Source organism: Monopterus albus, unplaced genomic scaffold (assembly GCF_001952655.1).
Source record: "Monopterus albus unplaced genomic scaffold, M_albus_1.0 scaffold332.1, whole genome shotgun sequence".
Classification (NCBI taxonomy): Eukaryota; Metazoa; Chordata; class Actinopteri; order Synbranchiformes; family Synbranchidae; genus Monopterus; species Monopterus albus.
In genome coordinates, this window is record NW_018128212.1 from 407,157 (window position 1) to 425,338 (window position 18,182).

The window sequence follows — 18,182 nt, forward strand, 5'->3', positions numbered from 1 at the left end:
ATGCTTAGTCATTACATGCTTGCAAGGGAGTAGAAAGAAGTAATACTTATGTAGTTCTACCCCTGGTAATCCAAACTATAGTTGACACAACCCAAGTATTTAACTAAACAACTACACTGGTTAAATTCCCGCAACCACCAAATTACTACATTCCTTCTAACCACAAATCACATTTACATAATTAGAAAACAAATGATAAACAATAAATTATTCATATCCCACCCATAAATACACCAATAATAACTTGATAAGATCATTACACTTCTTGTATCCGATACCCAGCTTTTTCATGAGAAAATTCAAGTAATTTTGTCTTAAGTTCATTTTATACAGGTTATAACTTCCTTTTCCACAACTGCTGACATATGAAATACACATAATCGAAATGTATGAACATCACAATTAAGCAACACATTTGTTTAAACATTTAACCTCAGTAAATGAAATAGCATATTATGTGGAACAAAGAACGTTTAACTGGTTTAACACATATAAACACTTGGTTAATAGCACAGACAAGTGAAAATACACTTAACTTTCTAAACGGTGATGTTTGTCACTACTTTGCAGAAGTCATTTGTCACAGTGACTAAAATAACTGTTGTTTGTAAAGGCTGCTTCACCAGAGATGTAGGTTTAGGGTCAGATGTATCCACCTTCACTTACCGGGTGTCGCTTGTAGTCCATTTAAGATTAGTTAAGGAATGGGGCATTTCTCCTGAGTCTTAACTAAGCTTAAATATTTTAAACAGTAGTCAAACTGATACCAATGTAAGAAGAACATCCCAGTAACCTTGTTGAACAGTTTACACACTGGATCATAGAGTTTACATTTTCAAGTTCACTACAGCTTCTAAACAATCTGAGTAACATCCCCACAGGCAATATTGCTAAAAACAAAACAATTATTTTCCCAACCACCCAGAGGACAAAGAATGAGCAAACATTGACATTCTAAACTCATCTAATGATTAAGTTACATTTCTTACATTTTAACAGTGAGTCTGTTGATGTTCTACATTTTCTTGTCAACAAAATGTCAAGAAAAGAACAAAACTATCAAGTGATCCTGTGAACAAGGATAGCTTGGGGCTGAGTGCCACAGACTGGGTGAAGAATCAGAGAATACTGAGAGACAGACCAACACATTGTTAATCCAGTAATTAGAGAATGATGGCCAACCTTATTGTCTAAGTTCTCTCTACATGTTGGAGGAATTTCAAAACAGTTTAACATTGAAGCTTCATTACCACATCATGATGATAATTCAAAACTGAATGAAAATATATAAATGAATAAATAAGAGACTGGAAATGGGTTTTACCATAAATGATTATCTATATTGTGCAAGTTTCTAGTCTTTATCTGTTGATTTTTACTGTTTAGTCAAAACGGAAATCATTTAAAAATGTGTCCTTTGGAAAATAGTCAGCATAAATGTAAAGTATACATGATTATCAGTTAATAAAACTAAGATGGGACACTGACACTCAGTTGTATGGGTGTGTGCTCTGTGCCGTACAGCGCCCCGTGCCAAGAGATTTTGCTGTGGTACCTGAGCCATGCTGAGACGTCCGCAGCCCTGTCAACACTGAGGCAGCTCTGTGGTCTGCAGGGACAGAAGAACGACATGGCAGCAGGCTTCCACTTCACCCCTGGCAGTGATGGAGGAGCCAAGTGCAGCTTCAGAGAGAGCTGCAGGTGACCGATACAGGATGGATACCCACTTTGTTTTTGTGAAAGGGCAGTGTCTTTGCTACAGCGACTCCACTCCAAGTATTCAAACCCCTTAATGTTTTGTACACTTTTATTGTTACAGATTTAATTTTACAAAACAATTCAGGCTCTTTGCTGAGGCTCTACAGACTGCGATCAAGTGCATCCCGTTCACTTTCTTTTTTTCCTTGGTGCGGGTCCAACCTAAATTGACTAGACATAGTTCAGAAAAGCACTCACTTGTATATGTAAAGGTCCAACAGTTCACACTGCATGTCAGAACAAAAACCAAAGCATACAGTAACTGCTGCCAAAGGGGCAGAGAGAGAACCATTTACCAGGGCTTTGAAGCACAACTTGCCATTGAAGAGACCCTTTTCTTTGTCCATTTCTGCTGCTGCATCACTTCCTGAAATCCCAAACTATGGGCGGGCCGAGGGTCATCATCACAGAATGTGCATGTGTTAATCTCATGTCACAAAAAGTGCTGGCATTGAAAGGAATTTGCATTAACTCATCATTATGTTAACTTTGACAGCTCTAGTTTTGGCAGCTTTTAGAAATTTGCAAATGTTTCTAAATCTTTCGTCATTATGGGTTATTGAGTTGATGGCAACTATATCCATTTACAGCACAAACTTCTGGCACAACTTCACATGCTGTCAAAGTGCACAAACAAGGGAAAAACAAACTGGAAATCAGAAAGCCCAGCAACACTTGCAGTGTTTGAAACAACTTTATAGTAAAGACCGGTGTGTTTTGGCAAAGGGCCTTCGTTAGAGTCTGTTAAAAGAACAAAAGGCCCTATGAATAGGAAAAAAACTGCTGGGCAGAATGTGAACCACACCTCTCGTTTTTTGCTCTGGGCATGATTACCTCTACGCCTGTGAAAAATAATGAAGACATGGTGTTTTAACCCATTGAAGTGTCTCACAACCGGGTTAGTAACATCATTTCTCTTGATAGCGCTCCTGTGTACCGTAATAAAAGTGAGCGAGATGTCACCCCTATATATACTTTTACACATAGGCATTGTATCATGTAAATAACTTTTTTTTTGTTTCACAGGTGATAAAATCCTTGATGTTAATTAACTTCCTATTGACTGTTTGGTTAAAAGACCTTTTGGTATATTGGCAGGTTTTGCAGGCTCTGCAATTGAAAATGCCCCAAAGAGTTGTGACATTTAATCCATTCAGACAAGGGAAGAGGGATGAAAAGCTTTGAGCATGAAGAAGTGTATTGTGGTCTGTGAGTTTTATTTAAAGGGCTGAAGAGAGACCATCTTCTTATCAAGAAAGTCTGTTTCTTTAAGACTATAATTAAGTGTGAATCTCAAGCCTGCAGAGCTGCTATTTAAAAGCTTTAGTAAAATGGAAGTCGTACCTTTCCAAAGCAGAAACACATGATCAGTCGATCATTTCCACGACAACAAAAGGAAGAATAAGATTTTTTGTGGTTCATACAGTATTAGATCTTCCAAATGACCAACAAAGAGATGAGCAAAACTGGGAGTCATTTTAGTTTCCATTGCATTTCCAGAGATTTGGGGGTATGGTATATCGTTAATAAAGAAATAATTCTGGTGGAGTACAAAAGAGGCCAAACTGACTATAAAAGTAGAATGTAGAAGGTTTTTTTTTTATTGATCTGGTGTTAGCTATATCCATTTAAAAGGAAATGTACAACAAAGTGTGGAACAAGTGACTTTCAGGAGTGACTTCATACATTGTGTTAAGAAAGGATGCTCACAACAGAACATGATGAGTAGTGCAGTGCAGGACAGTTCCTTTGTGATGTCTGGGACCAATTGGCAGCAGTAAAAGAGTCAACATCTCATTCCACCTTCATTCTGTTTTGTTTATTATCTGTGTATATTGTTTGATTTTGATTTCTTCAGTTCAGTGTCTCCCTCACTACTCTGTTCTTGTTTCATAGAGCTGTGGGGGGACCAGTGGAGGCTGGAGTGTCTGGTGCAGCTGCTGGCTCAACTCAAAGACAGCATCCTACCTGGAGACTTCTTCCTGTCCCTGCTGCAGGTAAGGAACACACAGACAAACACCTGTAAACTAATTCAGTCTAGTGCAATAAGTATTCCTGCCGTGTTTAGTTTTGCTGGAGACTCCGGCAGAGACATGTGTGTAACTCTGTGATAACTTTGAGGTTGTAGTCTGTGGAGACCACCTGGTAGAGAAGGTCATTCTGGCTGACAGTTCATCATTTCCCTGCTTCTCCCACAGGAGCTGACCAGCTGGACAGCTACAGCAGGTGAAGAGGAGAAAGCTGAACAGGAGCTGAATGTGTCAGCCATGACACTGCTGGAGGTGGAGCAGCAGCTGCTGGGTCGAGCTGTGAGGCAAGGCCAGAGACTGGTTTTGCTTCAGGTGCTGGCTGTGATGCTGGAGTCTCTGCAGCATACTGTGCTGCTGGGAAAAACCACACAGGTGAGTGGCAAGATGCGCACCCCACACAACTTAGGCCTCTTTAGCCACGCTGCCTGAATGTCTGCTGTTTTTTGGCTTTAGCAACTCTGAAATGTCTGCAGCTGCTCTCCGTTCAGATTGCGGTGTCTGAGCAGCTCAGGGCTCTGGTGGATGTTAAGACTTCACCAGTTTTGACTTGAAACAGTTTTTAGAGGAACTGTGACTTCCCTAGAATATCTTGTCCACCCTCTGTTAGGTGTTCACTCATCCTCCTGCCATTCTGCAGGCTGTGCTTGTGAGAGTTTTTGTAATGCAAACAGGCCACATTGAGTCATGCTGAATACTAAAAATAACTCATTTGTTTCATGTCTGGCAGGGTTGATGAGGAGAAGCAGGGGCTGGAGCATGTTAAGAGTTTCAGATAAGGGTGGCTAACTGCTGATACTGTAGGGCCAACAAATATTCCCTCACAGATTGAGGAAGGTCTCATAAACAGGCCTCACTTCATTGGATGCTTTGAATGTTTTTATAAGGTCTGAATGTTTCTGACATGGACAGTCTCCATTGTAAGGTTTAATTTTATATTGAACATATTTGGGCTCCTGCATCACTCTTTAAATATTATTTGTGTGCCTAGGGTTCTGTTTTTCCTTTTTACAGGTGGTAGACTTCATGGTGTGCCTACTTCAGAGGGCCTGTGTGGGTCTGGATCAGGCCACTGAGCCAAGTTTTGGGAACCCAATAGAGAGCCAGACGCTAAGCATGGGGATGGGTTTGGTGGCCACTCTGCTGTCTGGACCTCAGGTAGTCACGGCTGAAAAACACCAAACATCTTTTACGTTGCATCTGCTGTATTTTCTGTGTAATGTGAGACTGTTGGATCAGATTTTATAGACCTGCACCACTAAATGTCAGAACAAGATTTCCAGCCCTGTAATGCAGACCAGGTTAAATTTACATTCAGTGTAATCGGACAAAAGTAGTGTTCCTGTTAGTAGGCGCAGTAACTACTGGCTGTCTGAAAGCATCTTCAGTGTAAAACAACTGTCCCATCCCTTTTAATATTACAGCATAGTGCAGAGGACTACTCTTCTATGTCAAGGCTGCTCCCGCCACTGGAGACGCTGTCTCAGAAGCATTCTGAGGTGGTCGTCAAGGAGCTGGCATCCAACCTCAGAACTGTCATTCTCACACATGGTGCCTACTGGCCTGAAAACCTCACTGCTGCTGCTCAGACCTCCAGAAATCCTGAAACATCAATGCAAACTGAAGCAAACGACTTACAGACTAGTACTTCATCTCCCCCTGGCAGTTGTTCCCTTAGCAACACCCATATCAGACAACCAGCATCCTCTGGAGGGTCTGCAGCAGGAGGAACTCTGCAAGAAGGAGGGAAGACCTCTGGCACTGGTGTCCCTTGCACCCCTGCCAAGCCCTTTTCTGGTTGGCTGCTAGAGGCGTGCGACCCAGACATACCAACCAGAGCCTTTGCCCTGAGGGTCCTGACCCAGATGGTGCAAACTAGAACCCCAGAAGCTTTCCAGGCCCAGGAGAAAGTCCTTATGGTGGGTTGTTTGGTTACTCAATGTTTTTGTTTCTGTTTTAACATTCAGTCTGTCATGATGTCAGATGTTCACATTTTATTTTTATAACCCAATATAACCCCTGTCCTTAGACTCAATCAGATTAGGAAAAACTCAGACCCAAACCCAAAACAATCCTTTAACAGGAAAAAGAAAATGGAACTAAAATCAGGATAAACAGCAGAGCAGGGATTCCTCTTCCAGAGACAGGAAATAGATGCTGTGTGTATAGAATAGAGCAGAAGAATAGAAGGTTTAGTTTTGTTTGAGGGGCATTTGTTATTTTACTGAAATCTGTAAGTAGTCAGACAGTGCACATTGTGTTATGGAGGAGTGGCTTTGGAGAGAGGTCACAATGAAAGGGTGAGATTTCTTTGGGCGGCTACTTTTAAAATCAAGCTTTGTCTTCCTGGTTTTTCCAGGATTGCCAACCCTGCCTTTAAGGGGAATTCATGGTTTCCGCATACCCCCATGCATATGCTGACACGGACGAGGGGCTCATGCCTCAATTCATACTTCCAAAAGAGGGCCTGACTTCAGTCTGTGTACGCTTTAATCATGCACATTTTAATGTTCTTTCCGTGCATGTACATAAATAGAATCAAATTTATTTATATAGCACTTTAAAAACAACATCCAGTTGACCAAAGTACTTTACATGGACAGAATAAAATCACAATAAATAACTAAAATTAAATAAATAATATCAGTGGAAGAATAAAACAGCACAATAACACAGATGACATACAAGAAAAAGGCAAGGAAACTACACATTTGTCTTAGCCACCTATTGATCTAATTGTGCTATTGTTGCATGCATTGTATACAAATGAGGAAAGTGTAGGTAGTGGTGTTACCTGTCAACATATACCATAAGTTAAGTGGTTCATCCTCCTCCCCAGGGGAGCCAGAGGGATTAAAATGCTGCATTTCCACTATTGGAACCTTACGAGCGCTACACTCTGTACTTTTCCCCACATAACCTCACAGGTTGATGTGGACCATCCTGTATTTTCTCTGTGTTGGTCCCTGTTTAGAGGAAACAGTCAGCTGAGCAACGGGAGAAGAGACAGCGTGATGGATCACTCCATAGTGCAACAATCAGCCAGTAACTGAGACTGTATGAGCAGTTTTTCAAAGAGCTGTTGAACAAGCAGAACACAGACTTGCAGAAATGTGACGTCTTCACCACTTTGCCCAGTGTCCATTCACTGAAGTCCCTGATTTGTCTCTAAACCAGTATAAGTGCCTCTTTACACACTGTAATGCTAATGATTGAGTTGTGAAGAGCAGACATTTAAACAATCTCAGGCCACAGCTCAGGTCCCTGGAACTTGGTTTTAGTACTACCTCCTGAGGAGTGCCAGAATTTAGCTCCTGAAACGCACGCACGTCCAAAGTGGGCGCACAGCAGTGGAAAGCAAACGCAGAACCCGTGATGAGTGTTTCTCGGCTCAACATGTTTTGGTGTTTTCCTGTAATGGAAAAACCCCTATAGTGTGCTCTAGGGACTTGTTAAGGTGGAGTGGGCAAGAGAAAATAACAGCTCATTTAGTATTCTGTGTAATGAGCAACCCCCACTGATAACCTTCTGCCCCCCTGCTGTTACAACCAGAAAACTCCATATTGATTTTTGTCCCCTTTGTGTTGTGGTTAGGTTGAGCTCTCCAAGGTTATCTCTCTGTTGGAGAGATTCATACTGGTGATGTTATTCACAAAGAAATTAAAGAATATTGGCAGTAAGGTGAAATAGAGACATGGAATTATACATCAGTCTGTTTGGTGATTAATCATGTTGATGGTGTCTTCAGCTCTTCTTAGAAAACCTGGAGCATGAAGACTCATTCGTCTACCTCTCTGCCATTCAAGGTAATATAAACTTACAGCTTGGCCAAATGTGATGCTGAGATTGATTTATTTTTTTTAAGTATCAACCTGCAGAAGCAGCCTTGTAATGTTAACTACCTGGCTGAAACAGTTGCCAATAACTCCTGAGGGCAGATGGACTGAGTATAAACTGTCTTTAGGTCTAGCTGTGCTGGCTGATTCCTACCCTGAGAGGATCCTAGCCAGACTCCTACAAAACTTCCGGCATGACCCCTCCCTCTCTACATCCAACAAGGAGCGCTCCCTGGAAACCTGCCTCAAAGTGGGAGAAGTCTTGATGAGGGCAAGCAGGGCGATGGGTGAGCATCATCTGCTGTTTGTTCAGATTCATGCTTGTATGACCAGAGTTGTGAGGACACTGGCTGGACTTGTTTTTATTTTGTTTAATTGGCAACAGGTCAGCATCACGGCTGGGTATACTGTAAATACAGCATCCCAGAGAGGCTGAGTCTTTCAGAAGTAAGGTTCCCCGCTCTGTGTGGCAAATTGTTCAACAATGTCTATGGTACATAATATCATTCAAAGATTCAAAGAATCAGGAGAAATGTGTGTAAGCAATGGTTCTTCTGGCCCTCAGACATCACTGCAGTAAAACAGACATGATTCTGTAGGGGGATTTGTTGGGCTTTTCCTCTACAATAATAATAATAATAATAATAATAGTAAGGTGAGACAACTTTTGTTGTGATTTGGCACTATACAAATAAAACTTGAATTGAATTGAACTGAAATCGCTGCATGGGCTCAGGAACACCTATGGTATGAAAACTATTGTCAGTAAACAGGTTCTGGTTTTACAGACATTACTGTGAATACATGAAATCCATTGTTGGTTTTAATCTGTACGTGGGATTTATGAAGTTCTATCTATGTCATCACTATTAGGGAAGTCCAAACTGACAAACTAGTTGCATTTAACTAGAAAATGCCATTTTTAAACAAAAATACAGAGAACGTTAAGCTACATTCACATTACCGGCTGCGGAGGACTCTGAGACCCAATGTACTTCAGATTATTAAGATGACTTTGGTAGAGATACTTAAATTAGTGATCACAACTCGCATGCAAACACTGTGCAGAGGGTGTGCAACCGACACTGAATCGTCTAAACACACCTGTTCAGATCTTCTCCCTAAATGGTATTTTAATTTCTATTTCAACACCCTTGTACAAAAACTGTGGGTCCTGGAGTTCATTCTGACTGTTCTGGAAACCCAGAGACTGGAAGGTTTTGAACCACACCCTAACCATGTCCGTGGAGCTGTGTAGACTGGGCACATTTGCGCCTGTTTGAATCACCTGGAAGACGCTGTGTATGAGGTCGGGCGGTGATTCGTCTGAAGCCAAAACTCACTGTCAGACAAACATCACAGTTTGAATGAGGCTCCGGGTCTTGTGAGAAATGCCTGTGAGAAGTGTCTGTCTATCAGATGGTGGCACTAGTGGCACCAGTATGAAGTGTTAGTCTGGAGCCCTGCATTTAAAGGACTTTGAGAACACAAGGAAAAAGATTTTCTTGTCTGACAACTCTGAAGAGACAAAAATTGAACTCTTTGCGCAGAACTTCAAGCACTGTGTCTGGAGAACAGCTTTATGCTATTGGGGACTTGTCAGCAGCAGGGACAAGGAAACTGGTCAGAACTGAAGGAAGGATGAACAAAGCCAAATACAGAGGTCCTTGTAGAAAACCTGCTCCAGAGTGCAGCGACCTGAGACTGGGGCACTGGTTCACCTTTCAGCAGACGCTGACCTGGAGCATACAGCCACAGGACGAGTCTCCAACTGCCCCTTAGTGGCCCAGCCAAAGCCCGGAGAACATCTGTGGAGAGACCTGAAGATGGAGTTCACAGACACTTCCCATCAGTCTGACAGAGCTTGAGAGGATCTGCCAGGAAGAATGGGATAAAGAGCTCTAACTCCTGCTAAAGGGACTTCTGCACACTGTGGTACCAGATTAAGGCATGTTAGAGAAATAATTAAACAATTAAAGCTAAAGTATGTATCTTAAGGCAGGGGTCCCCGCACCATTACCAGTCCATGGACCATTTGGTACCGGGCCGCAAAGAAATTGGTTAAAATTATAGTTTTTTTTTTTCATTAGTCTTAGTTTGAAAAACGACTGTTTCCACCCTTGCCTCATGCACTTGACTCTGGCATGCCATTTTACGCATCAGCAACACAAGCTAACCCTTTAAAAAAATTAGCCAAAAACAAAATTCACTGGAAAGCTTTTTTTGGGAAGGAACGAGCAGCGGGACAGCAGAAAGGTCACAGACTGCCAACAAAATGAAAGCTTCATTTAAAAGAAAATACCACGATTCCTACCTAAGTTACGGGTTCAGAGCAACAGGTGATACACAAGCTCCACATCCGCTATGCATAATTTGCGGTGACCGACTAGCTAATGAAGCCATGAAACCCTCAAAAATGCTTCACCACATTGAGACAAAATACCCTGTGTTAAAAGACAAGCCCTTGGAATTTTTTTCTAGTTGCAAGGAAACAAGCCCAGGGCTCCCACTGACTCTGCATTATGGTGAGTTGATATTATAGTGTAGAGTGTATTGCCTAATATAAAGTGTAATTGTTGCATTCAGATTACTTACTATGAACTGACAAAAGGTTTTTGTTATTGGAACCTTCTAGAAGCTAATATTGTTGCACTGTTGTTCAATGAGTCTGGGTCACAGGAGGCTTCGACAGCACCTCTCCACATTCAGACAGGTCTTGGAGTATGTTTCTACAGCAGAGTTATTTGAAAACAAAAACGTATATACTGTAGCTTTAATTCAAAAGAACAAGATCTGTATTTAGTGGTATTTAATAAAACTTTCATGAAAGGGCTCAGTGCATTCAGAAAGTAAAAGGTCTCCACAGCAAAGAGGAAAGTAAAATGAGCACTCACAATAATCTTGCTATCAAAGTATGTAGACATAACCTCCTTGTGTACAGAACACTGTGTGCTTGTGGACACTGTGGTAGTGCTCATGGGAGGTCACCATAACATGATTCAAATTCAGAAGACTTTATTAATCCCCAAGGGCAATTTATTTACACAGAGACCCATTTGAAATAAATCAACATTATCATCAAGCATCAACAACAACAACAACAAGCCAGTGACCAAAAATACACAGACTGTTGGTGATTGTGAGGCAGGAGGCCCTTCCCTGCCTTGGGAAAGTTTGTATGCTGCCTTACATCAGTATTCATTAGTAACTTGACAAGAGGGCTGCCCTCCTGAGAAGTCCTGGACCTGTCCGAATACAAAATGTAGAGCATGGGGGAAAGGACACATCCCTGAGGAGAACCAGTGTTTAAGTGCATGTGTTCATTCACATATGCCTGCTGGAGATGACATGTAAACTCACCTCTCTACACCTGTCTCTCTGTTGGAGGAGGTTTTACCAATATCAGAAATAAAAAGCATCTTTCAATTAACATGATGTGATTTATACATGACTCATAATTGGTTTCATATAGTTTCCACAGTTTCCTCCACAGGCTCAGATTTTTGGAGAGATTTTATTTTTATGATTTTTAACAAATTTATCACCGTGGCCTAGGTTATTGTACATTGATGGGCAAAACTAAACCTACAACACAGTAGTGTTGTGTGCAAGAAGAGAAACGGTCTGAATATTTTCTAAAGCAACAGTATATATTTGACTGTGGTGGACAACTTGCAACCACCGCTCTACAAAAAGCACAGTGTAAGGTTGTTTTCATGCACATTTCTGTTCAGAAGGGACCCTGTGTGTCAGAACCAGTCCTTGATAGAAAACCTTTTGGGGTTTTTTTCCCCCAGATTGCCATTATACCACTTCCCTGAGACAATGGAGGAATTGATATCCCTGCTGAGAGATTGGACAGAACTTCAGTTGGCTACACATACACCCAAAGCGCTTCTGTGTTTGTCTTGCACTCCACCATGGCTAAAAGTTGCCTTTTTCCAGAATGTCATTTGTAAAAAGAGTCCTTCATTTTCTCACCTGGTTGAGTAAATGTTGAACAAATGAATGTTTGGCTCTGTTTTGATTTGCTTCCAATTGCTGACTTTCTGCACTTGCTGAGAAACACTTGCAGAGTCCTGTGAGCTCCCTCAGTGAATGACAGGCAGGAAGAATTCTGCACCAGAAGCTGTTCTTAAGAAAAAGTTCATTTACTTATAGGGCATGCTTAGACTAAATGCACTTTAGAAAATGTGATCATCTGTGGGAGTGTTGCAGTAGTTCTTCCAGGTGTATTTTATGAGTACACATATGTGCATGTTAATGTCTAAAGTTGTGAACCATTGGTGATGCTCTAACAGTCAATCTGAGCCATGGCAGTCCACTGAGGCATGGAAATGAAGGGAGTGTGTATCTTGACCGTATGGCTCTTTGTGTGTTGTGGGCTGTTGCGGGTTTGAATCCTGTGTTTGTGAAGAAGTGCTCAGCAATCAAAGAGTAGTCTAGGACAGCGGCTTCCAAAGTTTGAGGCACACCTCCCCTGGGTGGCGCCAGAGGATTCCAGGGGAGGCGCAGCCAGAGGAAAGATAAATCATTAAATATAACTATAAACATCAAACTTCAGCTCGGCTATGTGTCCAGTTTTTGTCCAGTTTGCCCGATGTCCCACATTATGACTGATGGTTTGCTTCTTCAGTAAACGACCAAACATAGTTACGGAGTCAAGTTTGTTTGGACAGCGGGCCTAAGACAGACCTCCCTGCTCTGCTTCTCAGTGGCTGATTGTTATTTTAGAAAGCTGCTGCAACACAATGTATGATTTTATTGAATTGAGGCTATTTTCATTTTCATTTTGTGATTGGACTCTGGAGGATTAGTTGGTAAATAATTTTACATAACAGTAGCTCACAGTTTGTGTGAATGTGGGACAACACTGGACACATATGTTTATACAGTCATGGCCAAACATATTGGCCCTTTCTGTCAGATAACTCAACACTTCTCCTAGAAAACTGTTACAATCAAAGTCTTTGCTGTTTCTTGTCTGGATGCTGTAAAGCATCCATACTATGCTATCCAATTATTTATTATTGTATGGACGCTGACTCAGCATCCACACCTTGTTTTCCTGGTCTTTATTACTATTATTATTATTGAATGGATGCTGATTCAGCATCCATACTGTGTTATCCTGTTCTTTATTATTATTATTGTGATGCTTCGAAATGAAAATTCTGGGCCGATGAATCTGAAATGAGAATCTAAAATATTTTTAACAATACCAAATAATATTATTCAAGTTTTATGTAACACTCAAACATTTTAAATTGCTGTGCAAAACAATGCAAAACGGTGCAAAAACAGCAATACAACTTCCAAACAAACTGTAAACAACATAGCCTAGGTAGCTAGCAGTCCTACACAAATTTTAACGCAACTATGCAAAATTGGACTGCTGTTTAGTTCAACAAACGTGGCAGGTTTTTCTTTAGGAACAAAAGTTGCTCCGCTTTTTGGCTGGAGAGACGGTTCCTCTTCTCATTAAGCACATGAGATGCTGCACTGAAGAGTCTCTCACCGCTGACATGCTTTGTCGTTCATGGGAGACGCGTGATATAACAGCTCCAGCGTGAGTGAAACCTAACCTGTGCTGCGCCCCCATGCATTTGGATGGGGCAAGATTTTCAAAATAAAGCTAAATATTTCAAAAGGTCTAAGGTTTAGAAGCATCAGTGTCCTTGAAGAGCTGAACATTTTGATACCTGAAAGTAAGCTGAAGTAGAATTTCCCCATGCATTTGGATGGGGCAAGATTTTCAAAATAAAGCTAAATATTTCAAAAGGTCTAAGGTTTAGAAGCATCAGTGTCCTTGAAGAGCTGAACATTTTGATACCTGAAAGTAAGCTGAAGTAGAATTTCCCCATGCATTTGGATGGGGCAAGATTTTCAAAATAAAGCTAAATATTTCAAAAGGTCTAAGGTTTAGAAGCATCAGTGTCCTTGAAGAGCTGAACATTTTGATACCTGAAAGTAAGCTGAAGTAGAATTTCCCCATGCATTTGGATGGGGCAAGATTTTCAAAATAAAGCTAAATATTTCAAAAGGTCTAAGGTTTAGAAGCATCAGTGTCCTTGAAGAGCTGAACATTTTGATACCTGAAAGTAAGCTGAAGTAGAATTTCCCCATGCATTTGGATGGGGCAAGATTTTCAAAATAAAGCTAAATATTTCAAAAGGTCTAAGGTTTAGAAGCATCAGTGTCCTTGAAGAGCTGAACATTTTGATACCTGAAAGTAAGCTGAAGTAGAATTTCCCCATGCATTTGGATGGGGCAAGATTTTCAAAATAAAGCTAAATATTTCAAAAGGTCTAAGGTTTAGAAGCATCAGTGTCCTTGAAGAGCTGAACATTTTGATACCTGAAAGTAAGCTGAAGTAGAATTTCCCCATGCATTTGGATGGGGCAAGATTTTCAAAATAAAGCTAAATATTTCAAAAGGTCTAAGGTTTAGAAGCATCAGTGTCCTTGAAGAGCTGAACATTTTGATACCTGAAAGTAAGCTGAAGTAGAATTTCCCCATGCATTTGGATGGGGCAAGATTTTCAAAATAAAGCTAAATATTTCAAAAGGTCTAAGGTTTAGAAGCATCAGTGTCCTTGAAGAGCTGAACATTTTGATACCTGAAAGTAAGCTGAAGTAGAATTTCCCCATGCATTTGGATGGGGCAAGATTTTCAAAATAAAGCTAAATATTTCAAAAGTATGAAGTTTAGAAAAATTCAGCATAGAAGTATGAATGTCCTTGAGGAGCTGAACATTTTGATAACTGAAATTATGCTGAAGTAGAATTTCCCCCATTCATTTGAATGGGGCATGATTGTATGGATGCTGACTCAGCATCCATACAATTACAGCTACATTTTATTACTGAGCGCATCTTAGATATACAACCTGACAACTAACCTGTCTGCATGGACTCCCTCCCCTCTTTCTTTGTCTTCCCCCTCTAGGGGAGCTGGCACCCCATCTCGGCCGTCCTCTGATAGGTGTCTTTCTGCAAGGAACCAGGGACCCTGACCACAGCGTCCGGGTCAGCAGTCTGTCTAATCTAGGGGAGCTCTGTCAGAGAATGGACTATGCCCTGGGCCCCCTGGCTCAGGAGGTGAGAACAGCCACACCCAAAATGAAACCTCTCTAACACTGCATGGGCTCAAGTGCCTTTTGCAAAAGTATTGCATATAATAGGTAGTATGAAAACAAAGTGAAAATAACCCAGTTTCAGCTTTGATATTTTGTGCTTGTAATAGCCTCAACTGAAATATTATTAAAGGGTAGGTTCTGGATTTTTCAAGCTGATCTTGATGTCCCCACCTGTATGTGAAAATAGCGCTTGGTGTACAAAAAGCGGATAGAGGAGGCTACCGACACAGTTGAAAACTGAAAACTATGACAAACGGTAGACGATGAGGGAGTTACTGGTTACAATGCACAGTGTAACACTCCCAAGAGCTGCCATGTTCAGTAGGATTGATGTGACAGTTGATAGATCATTTGTTTTAGCTGTGTTTCTTTAATGTATTAATCTATTTTGGTGGCGTTCTGGTTGGAACTACTGAGCTTTCGTTATTTTGGTGGATTCTGTGGAGTGTTTTATGCATGTAGCTCTGAAAAAAAAATAGACCTGAAATGTACAAATATGCTTCATGTGCAAAGTGCGAGTGTTACGCAGGCAGCGTCGACAGCCGGATTGATCAATACAGGAGCGTATCGGTTGCTGAAACGCTTGCGTGGGAGACACTGTCACACTGTGGGTGAACTGCTGACTGTCATCTCTGTGGTCTTTATAGAAACATTGTCTAACACACATAAATTAGTCTGGTTGACTGATAAATCACAAACATGATGTGTTTATTTGCACTTACCCCCTCATCAGCTGTTCTTACTTTGGTAATGGCACAGCCGTGCAGAGTTTCTGTCACAGCACCTTTCCTACTGTGGGACTGGGTTTCTAACGCCATGGATAAACGCGGGAATGAACCAGGGGCCTATTTCAAGAAGGCGGTTTAACAAACTCAGAGCTCAAACCTGAACTCTGAGTTGACTTACCCAGAGTTGGAAAACTCAGAGTTTTCGGTTTCAGAACAGCTGAAAAGAGTTGGTTTAATCAACTCTGAGTTGTTTGATTCAGAGTTAGGCGCGTGCCACGCGACTATAAAAAGCCCTGAACAATGGAGTGAAGAAATTACGAGTCACCATGGCAACAGGACCAAGCCAAAATAGGTCTGCGTTTTTCCCTGACAGAAATGGATGTGCTACTACAAGGATATAGTGACTACGAGCCCATATTTCGTTAAAAAAAAAAAAAAACAACAACACGGCTGCAGCGGAGAAAGAGAAAGAGTTAGCTTGGGGGAAAATAGCTGCCCGAGTCAATGGGTACGTTTACATTTTAATCATACAGTGTTCGGTGTAAGTAATTACTAACTAATGTTAGTAATGTTATTATTTGTCACTTGTAAAGTAAGGAATGGTTCTTAATTCTTCAATAATTGAATGAGTAACTTCAGTAATTGCATAAAATACCGATTTTTGTACGAATTAAAAGTGCAGTTTTATGTCTACCCTTTCTTAAAATTCCTATTGTGGTTGATATGGGATTTGTAAAGTAATGATTAATAAATAATCCAGTATGTTTTATGGAGAGTAATTATTACATTAATCAAAATACTTTTTTAAGATTTACCCAACACTGATGTAATAATATAAGAATTGAATTTTAATTTTCATGTAGGTGCATTGATGGGAATATGTGTGCCATCAATGCATCCAACCGCATTAGGAAATCCTGAAGGGGATTCTAATTATTAGTTTATTTCCAGAGGTCACAGCAAGATGTTATTAACTGATCATCATTTGTCAGATTAGCCTTGCTGAAACGAATTCAATACCACTAACCTGCAATCCTGTGAAACTCCTCTTTAATGGCTCTGAGGGGTTTGTGCCCAGGAAACACAACAAAAATTCACAGAAAGCGCTTGAGGGTGAGGCACACTTTCCGAACTATTCTACATACTGTGGCCTTACTTGCTCTGCATCCCCGATGTTATAAAGAAAACTGCTGTTTGCAACAAGTCGTAACGCAACACAAAGCATCTGCTCGGATGTAAGAGCACGGCCACGATGGGTGATGTGTCTGATGTATGGGTGGATAAGATTATTGATATATGTTATGGACTCTCTAGAAAAACGGTACCGCTCAAATAAAAATACATGGGGATATGACAAAAAATCAACTTGTGGCCTCAATATCCTCTCCCGACGTAAATGCAATTCCCTGCGAATTAATACAGCGTCCTCATCTACAGGATCCTCTATGAATGGACACGCCATTTTGGTCTCTGCATGACGGAAACGTGTGCAATCTATGAATGTACTGAAAGATTAAATGAGGTATTAAACACCTTTCACTTTAAAAAGGGGCGGAGACCCGGAGGAAACTCTGAGTTTCCCGAACAAAACCTGCTCCCAAGCAGGTTAGGTTCACAGAGTAAGTTGCCATAGTAACTGACTCTGAGTTTAGATTACCTCTCTTTGTGAAACGGGTTTAACTTACCCCGCTTTCACGGGTTTAAGTTACCTCCGTTTCTGAAACCGAAAACTCAGAGTTTCCCTCATTTCGGGGTTAACAAACTCTGAGTTTTGACAAAACCGCCTTCTTGAAATAGGCCCCAGTTCTAGGCTGGAACAACTCTCACACACACACAAATATAATCCAGACCCAGGAGCAGGTTTTACTGGTGTCTTAAAACCATAAACTGCAAAAATACACCAGCCATAAAATCTGCAAACACACTTCCAAGTAAACTCTGCACAGATTGAGAGGTAAACATCGGTATAACAACAAACTTAGATGCTCCTACTGGAACGTATCCCTCCGCCACAGCTCAGCAAGGAACTGCACTCCTGGGAAATAAAAGAGGAAAATTTGTCTTAAAATGGCAGCCAGATTTAGCTAAGTGTAACAGCTGAAGCTGCATTTAAGCCTCAGACAAACTTTGGAGTGGATTTTTTTTACATAGAACGAGGGCTGTGTATGTTGGCCCTCAATTTTTTTATATCAAAGTCGCATTCAGTGTGGAAACCTTCAGGTTCAGCGTGGGGAGTAGAAAAAGTTAAAATGACGAAGACCTATGCTCACGAGCATGTCAAGACTATTTAGGCCAACTTCATAAATCCTGAACCTATTCTTTAAATAATTATGTGACAAAAGGGACAAAATGACCTCTGTTTTGGGCAAATCAAATAGTAATCCCATATCGAAAAGTTGAAATGCATCCAAGAGGATGTTGAAAAGATGCCATCTGTCTCTGTAAGATTTTGATTGATTTGATTTGATTTATTCTTTCAAGCATGTAATATGTCAACACACATAATTTTACACATATCCAACAAATGCTAATCCAAAATCAATTTGCTTATACCTAGAACATGCTTGAATGGAGTAGGAAGAAGTCAGACTTATCCAGTCCTACCCCATGACATCATCTTACCATCATTGGTTTGCAAGCAGTATCTCTACATAAATAATTCTCTTCTACACCACACAAGTAATATACTAAAAAA

General features: G+C 40.8%; 1 protein-coding gene across 1 annotated transcript in view; it reads left to right on the top strand.

The window, feature by feature from the left end:
• Positions 1-18,182, top strand: part of tango6 (transport and golgi organization 6 homolog (Drosophila)) — a 42,666-nt gene that overhangs the window by 16,971 nt on the left and 7,513 nt on the right. Inside the window, exons 9-16 of the mRNA XM_020624569.1 lie at positions 1,525-1,701; positions 3,617-3,755; positions 3,957-4,160; positions 4,800-4,943; positions 5,210-5,704; positions 7,534-7,591; positions 7,750-7,908; positions 14,570-14,721. Of these exons, the coding sequence (XP_020480225.1) occupies positions 1,525-1,701; positions 3,617-3,755; positions 3,957-4,160; positions 4,800-4,943; positions 5,210-5,704; positions 7,534-7,591; positions 7,750-7,908; positions 14,570-14,721 (1,528 nt within the window). The remainder of the gene's footprint in view (positions 1-1,524; positions 1,702-3,616; positions 3,756-3,956; positions 4,161-4,799; positions 4,944-5,209; positions 5,705-7,533; positions 7,592-7,749; positions 7,909-14,569; positions 14,722-18,182) is intronic.